The 7,054-nt window shown below is 24.0% G+C and overlaps 1 protein-coding gene across 1 annotated transcript; it reads left to right on the top strand.

Annotated features, from left to right (window-relative positions):
- Window positions 1-731: 731 nt before the first annotated feature.
- On the top strand, window positions 732-4,057 carry LOC112593627 (phosphoribosyl pyrophosphate synthase-associated protein 2). Its single transcript, XM_025338116.1, has 7 exons — window positions 732-996; window positions 1,067-1,186; window positions 2,483-2,592; window positions 2,654-2,832; window positions 3,085-3,363; window positions 3,432-3,578; window positions 3,641-4,057. Exons 1-7 carry the CDS (start codon window positions 920-922, stop codon window positions 3,797-3,799), a joined length of 1,071 nt encoding a protein of 356 aa, XP_025193901.1. The 5' UTR covers window positions 732-919; the 3' UTR covers window positions 3,800-4,057.
- The last annotated feature ends 2,997 nt before the right edge of the window (window positions 4,058-7,054 follow it).

Here is a 7,054-nt window from a genome sequence, read left to right as displayed (position 1 = left end):
TATACTCGTATACAACACAAGGGATTAGCAGGATCACCAGAATTGCAGTAAGACACTACTCTGAAAATTTCTCGTTCAAATATTGTTGTTTTATTTTTGTTCAATTTTTGCATGTATCTAATATATATTTGTGTTCATGGTCATCAAACCCATATGATTTAAGTATAAATGTATAATTATAAATTAAAAATAATACCCAACAATTACATAGATAATATAATTAAATCGATAACATTACAAACCGTTTTTAATTTTAATCATTGTGAAAAATAATTATGCACAGCTTCTATAGAAATGATTATTTAACTATTTAAACTGTTATTATATAATTAAATTATCTGCAGTCACGGATGATATTTGTATAATATTTTAATGTTGAAATATATTGCATACAGCAAATTAAAGAAACGTATAAAAAAACTAAAATACAAACAATTTCAAGATAAAACAAAATAAAACAAATTAATACATTAATATAATAAATTGTAAATAATAATGTACCTAAATTATTATAATATTATCAGAATAGATTGAAACTTCATCCATTGTATGTAATTATATAACATTTATACACGGCGATTAACTAAGTTTGAAAAATATAAAATATAATGCCTTATATACCATATTTTTTTTTTATTGATGCAACACCTATATAATCAACGTTCAACAAGTGCGCCGCCGTTGCTATCACTGTAACAATACAACGTCTTTGATCCTCGCTGTTGCTGATAAAAAATAAAAATTATGCTTATCAAGTTTATTTATTTTCAAATCGATCAAACCTCGATGTTAAATATAATTACAATAAATCTGCACATTGGCCATTGAATGTCGGCAAGAATTCCCGTCTAGTGGTTGATTTGTTTAAATTACTTTGATATTCGGAACTCGTTAATTTTGGTTAAACGTAGTAATCATCATGGACATAGCTACATCAACAGACATCATGATAATTAGTGGAAATTCACACCTCGAACTAGCCAATTTGGTCGCTCGGTAATTACAATTTATATAGTATTTTAAAATTTTATGGATTATGGGGTTATTTATGACATTAAATTCACAGCCGACTTGGTGTTAAACCGGCCCGGTGCGCTGTTTCTTATACCACTAACCGAGAAACATCTGTCCAAATAAGTGATTCCGTACGTGGAAAAGACATATACATCATTCAGACTGGTTCAAAGTATGTATATTTAATAAATAATATTTATACATATAATTATAATAAATTTTACATTAGTTTATTTCCTACTTTTTTTCTGAATTTTTGAATAAACATAACAAATTTATTAGCCATTTACAATTATAATAACTAACATATAATCTTCTCATAGTACAAATATCTGTGGTACAACTTGTATTTTCTGGGTTGTAAACAATAATTTAAAATATTTTTAAACATAAGGGCTAAATATTCTTGTCTATTGATAAAGAATCTATGGTATAAAATATAAATATCTGTTAATGTGTTTTGAAGGTGCTCATTCTGTATGATTGCTTGATTAACTATTTGTTTTCTTGGCAATTTTATTAAAATTTGCTAAAAATAAGTTTTATTAGTTGGCTGCTCTACAAATAAATTAACTTGGTTGTTGATACTTTAACAATTTAAGGAAGTAAAACATTTCTCATACTCGCAGTTTGTTTCATCTAATACGTAACTTAATTTATTTAATATTTATAAATAAATATTGGACCTTTTATAGTATACACATTTTTTTCTTCATTTATTTTTAAAATATCTGATTTAAACACTGCAAATTCTTTATATAAAGTACAATCATTATTTTAATTCCTAAATCTATTAACAAAATGTTTAAGGTGAATGGTTTCTAAATTGATTGCTGACGAAGTATTTAAAAAGCTCATAGTTAATAAAACCATACAATCATACAACAAACTGTCTTATTTTATGATAATTACTAATAGTCAATTATTAATTATCCTTATGGATCAATAAATCATTCAGTAAATTTAAATGTATATATTATAAATCATAGGTTTTATAATTATATTATTGATTTTGTATATTTATATCGTCTGATTTTCAATTTCATTAATATTGGATCATTTCTGTGTTATTTAATTAAATTATTAAGTAAGCTAGTACTTAATAGTATTAAATATAGTAATTTTTATATCATTAATTAATTAAAATAAAAAAAATAAATATAATTTAAATGATAAAATTACATTATTATTATAAAGATAGTATACATCATCGAGTGTTAATATATTTATTCTGGATAACATTTTAATGTCCATTGAATTAAAAATATATTTGATTATATCTGAATATGTATTTATTATATTTTTAAATGATTACATCATAACTCATAATATCATAATCTTTATTTTGACATTCCTCCATACGCATTACATGCCTTTTTAGTAATTACTGATTACCTATGTTTAGCTATAAGATAATAATTATTATAAAATCTTGTTATATACCTTAAATTCTATTAAATTGTTTTAGAGATGTAAATAATAATATAATGGAACTCTTGATCATGGCTTATGCATGTAAAACTTCTTCTGCCAAAAGCATTGTTGGAGTTATTCCTTATCTACCCTACAGTAAACAATGTATTAAAAAATAATTTCTCTTAATACCTTCATAAATAATTTATAATTGATTTTGCTTTAGGTAAAATGCGAAAACGTGGTTCTATTGTATCTAAGCTTTTGGCAAAGATGTTGTGTTCATCAGGCTTAACTCATGTGATTACAATGGACCTTCACCAAAAAGAAATTCAAGGTTTTTTTGAATGTCCAGTTGACAATTTGAGAGCATCGCCATTCCTTTTACAATATATTCAAGAATGTGTAGGTTTTCAATGTCTTAAATATTAATTTTTAAGTGTATTAACATACTATATTTTTAATTACAATATTGCCATTGTGCTTTCACACTAAAAAAATACAAGAACATAAGATTACATAGTGACCCAACCTATATGTTTAAAATAATGTATTATTAAAAATTTAAAAAAATATAGTAATACATTTTTATCATTAAAAATAGAACTTTTAATTTTGTCAGTAAAATATTATTTTTTTTATTTATTATTTCAATAGATCCCTGACTATCGTAATGCTGTTATTGTTGCAAGAAATCCTGGATCAGCTAAAAAAGCTACATCGTATGCTGAACGCTTACGTTTAGGAATCGCTGTTATTCACGGAGAACAGAAGGAATCAGATTCTGATATGGTTGATGGAAGAAATTCTCCACCACCATCAACGTCTCGTTCAAGAACAATGGATGTGGGAGTAGGAGTACCACAACATCCAGCCAAAGAAAAACCTCCAATTAATGTAGTGGGAGATGTTGGTGGTCGTATCGCTATTATGGTGGTCAGTAAAAAATATGGATTTTAACAACATGATAAATGGAAGTTTCTTAAAAAGTAAATATGTTTTAGGATGATATGGTAGATGATGTAGCTTCGTTTGTAGCTGCTGCTGAGGTATTGAAGGAGCGTGGTGCTTATAAAATTTATGTCTTAGCTACTCATGGTCTTTTATCTTCTGATGCTCCAAGACTTATTGAATCTTCGCCAATTGATGAAGTAAATTAATATTATTATTTATTTATTTTATAATTTACACATGTAATGATTATTTATTACAGGTGGTTGTGACAAATACAATTCCACATGAAATTCAAAAAATGCAATGCCACAAAATCAAAACAGTAGACATAAGTATTTTATTATCAGAGGCTATTCGCAGAATTCATAATAAAGAGTCCATGTCATATCTATTCAAAAATGTCACATTAGAAGACTAAACTAATTTTAAATGTTACTCATTTAATTATCGTAAAATGAAGAGCATAAGAAATTAAATATAAAACTAATAGAATTCCAAACACTGATTTATGAACTTATTTTAATATTTTGGATACAAGTATGAATTATGTATATTTCAAATAAGTAAATCAAATTACTATTTTTCTTTTTAAATACATCTTTTATTGATAACCGTTATTTACCAGATTAATGTGAAGAAAATGCATTAATATTTAGATTAACTTACATGTTAATAATGTTAAAAACTTTATAATGAATATTCAGATATATTTTAGTGCCATTTTATTAAAATGTAATTATTTAAATTTATTTCTATGTATTTTAGAAATGCTCTCAAATGTTTATAAATAAGAGGTGATTAAAAATGTATTTGTCATTAATGTTAAATATTTACAAATACCAGAATGTTCAGAAGTTTGATGATTAATATTTAATTTATATCCACTCTTGTGAATATTCTCAAGTAGTTATTAGTCACAATTTATAAATCTATGTGTTGATAATTATTATTAAATCCTAATTTCATAAATTATATATATTGCAGATGTTTGTATTATTATTTTCATCATGTTCAAGTTAAATTATTGTTGTTCTTGGGAATTGAGATCTAATTGCACTTAGCAACATTTTAAAAAGAATTGAATACTCTCTATATTGAAACATTTACCTTAAAAATTACTCTCATAAAAATATTTGGATTTCATAAGTAATTTTAATTTTAATATAGTTAAACTAATATAATATTTTTTCTGGATTTATTTAAACATTTTCTTGGAGATCAATTTAGTTGATTTAAAGTTTTGCTTTTAGATAGTTATTATTGAGAGTTTTTATAGGTATTTAATGTTTATATAAAATTTAAGTATTTAACTCTAGCCGTGAATGCACTATTGAGCTGCAAGGACTAAGGTTATTTTCATTAATTGTTACTGTTATAACTTATAAGTAAATAATGAGAAAGTAGACTTGGCCTGTGTAATATCCATAGAAAATAGTATGAAAAAAAAAAATTCTTTAGATTTTAGAACATTTATTACATAATTGACTCTTCTTGGTTAACTTTTTTTTTGTATCATCACACGAGTAATATTTCTCAGTTATTAGTAATTGGCTCTATCTCAGTAATATTTTTTTGTGAATGGAATCCTCTTACTGGAACATTTTTTTGTTACGTATTATTTATTAATTTTAGACATATTAAACAATAATATTATTGTTTGTTGGGAATATTTGCAGACCTAGATTGTCATAGATCAGAACTGTTCTAAAAAAATAACTGATTTTGGAATACTAATATTTTGAAAATATTAAAATAACTTGAATTCCTGTTAAAAGTATACGTTAATAATTAATCAACTAGTTATTTTTATTTTTTATTTTTTATTCTGAACAGAGCAATGAATTTATTAGTCTTACAATGTTGTATATGGTTATATATGTATAAAAACATCAGAAACAATGCTTCAATTGAAAATAGTTTCTGGTATCAAATTAGAATATTGGAACTATTTCGTACTTTTTAAACATTAGGAGGTGGGAGATTAAAATTAATAACATTCAACATACCCAAGAAAACAAAAACAGGATTATTATTTACATTATACCAGTTTTCGACAAAATTTATTTTTTTATAAATATATTACCATATTCTAAACGTGACTTAATTTAAAATCATATTGGCTCTTTTTAAATTATCATTTATAGTAATATTTTATTTTATTTTAATTTCAAACTTCTTCAATTTAAATTAATAATTTTTTTTTTTTTAATCAAAATAGTTGACAATTTAATACAAGATTCCTCATAAGTTTTTCTTATAGTTTAAAAATATTGATAACATACATGCTTAATTGTTTTGTATATAGGTACCTTTTAAGTTTAAATTTTTTAAAATTGGATTGATATTTAAACGAAAATTAACAATTTTTATAATAACAATGTTTGGTATTCTTTTGGTGTTGGAAAGAGAAATTTTCAAAGAATTCAAATTAATTTTAAATTATTCATTAGACGATGTTATTCACATCGTTGTAAAGTACATTGCCCAATATATTTAAATATTAGATGTTGATTATGTATGTACTACCGTCTACCTATATAATAATATAACATGCCACTGACCACTGTATTTATGCAGTTATGCCATATTTTTGAGAAAAAAAATGTTCAACCTACAGGCTACAGTATCAGTGGTATAATTACTAATAAGTAATAGGATCAATTTTATTATTATAAAATAATTGTATAGGAACAGAAACGAACAATCGATTACAAATTACCTTCATTTTTTGTATCTATGTAATGATTTATTATTGAATTCAATTCGAATTCAGTGCATCTATTGATTTATTATAGTTATCAATTAGGTTCTTATAATAAGAATGATGGATACTTATTACTTGCTCAAAAACAACATAGCACTGATGACAATTGTCGATTTCCTCGAATTTGTATTTAATTTAATTTTGTACAAGTAACATTAAAATTTAAAAACTGGTTAAAATTGGGTATTAACCGTAACAGAAATTGTTAAAAAACCGGAATCGAGTTTTTGATTATTACTATAAGAATTAAGAATCGTATTGAAACATTTAAAACCGGAATCATAATTTCTAGAACGTAGGAACCAATAGTAGTGCTAAACACATAGGTAACTATTTCATACAAAAACTTTTAAAATTAATAAGAAAATTACTTATTCTATTCCTTGTTCTTTTCTTTCTAAAAACAATTCATTTATTTAATATTTCTTTAGGAAAATAACGAGTTTCCTTTTTTTTAGTTCTAAATTGTAAAAAAAAATTATAATTTATTTTGAGTAGATTTCTAAAATATTTAATTTAATAAAATAGGTAATACTTTTTTTTTGATTGTAATTTTAAAACTTTATATAAGAACCTAGTTGTTACAGAAATATAGAAAGAACATGATCTCTATTTCCTATAGGTAACACAATTCATAAATAAATAAAAAATGACTAACACTTTGTCCCTTGTCATTTTACTTTGTATATACAATGAATTTAAACATCCATGAGTGTAGCAGTCTTCGGAGTGCGGATACATAAAACTTTAAAGCTATAAGCTTTTAAATGGTTACATAAAATAGAAATCATATTATTTATTCTGTATTTCTAATTTTTTTTCAATTTATTTTTTTTTGTATAATTTAAAAATAAATGCTATAGTTAAAATCTGATTGTTCTATCACATTCATCGTAAGATAACAAATGA

The sequence above is a fragment of the Melanaphis sacchari genome, unplaced genomic scaffold (genome assembly GCF_002803265.2).
Source record: "Melanaphis sacchari strain LSU unplaced genomic scaffold, SCAv2.0 Contig20_pilon_pilon, whole genome shotgun sequence".
Taxonomy (NCBI): domain Eukaryota; kingdom Metazoa; phylum Arthropoda; class Insecta; order Hemiptera; family Aphididae; genus Melanaphis; species Melanaphis sacchari.
Note: the sequence above shows the minus strand (reverse complement) of the source record. Positions and strands in the feature narration are given on the sequence as shown.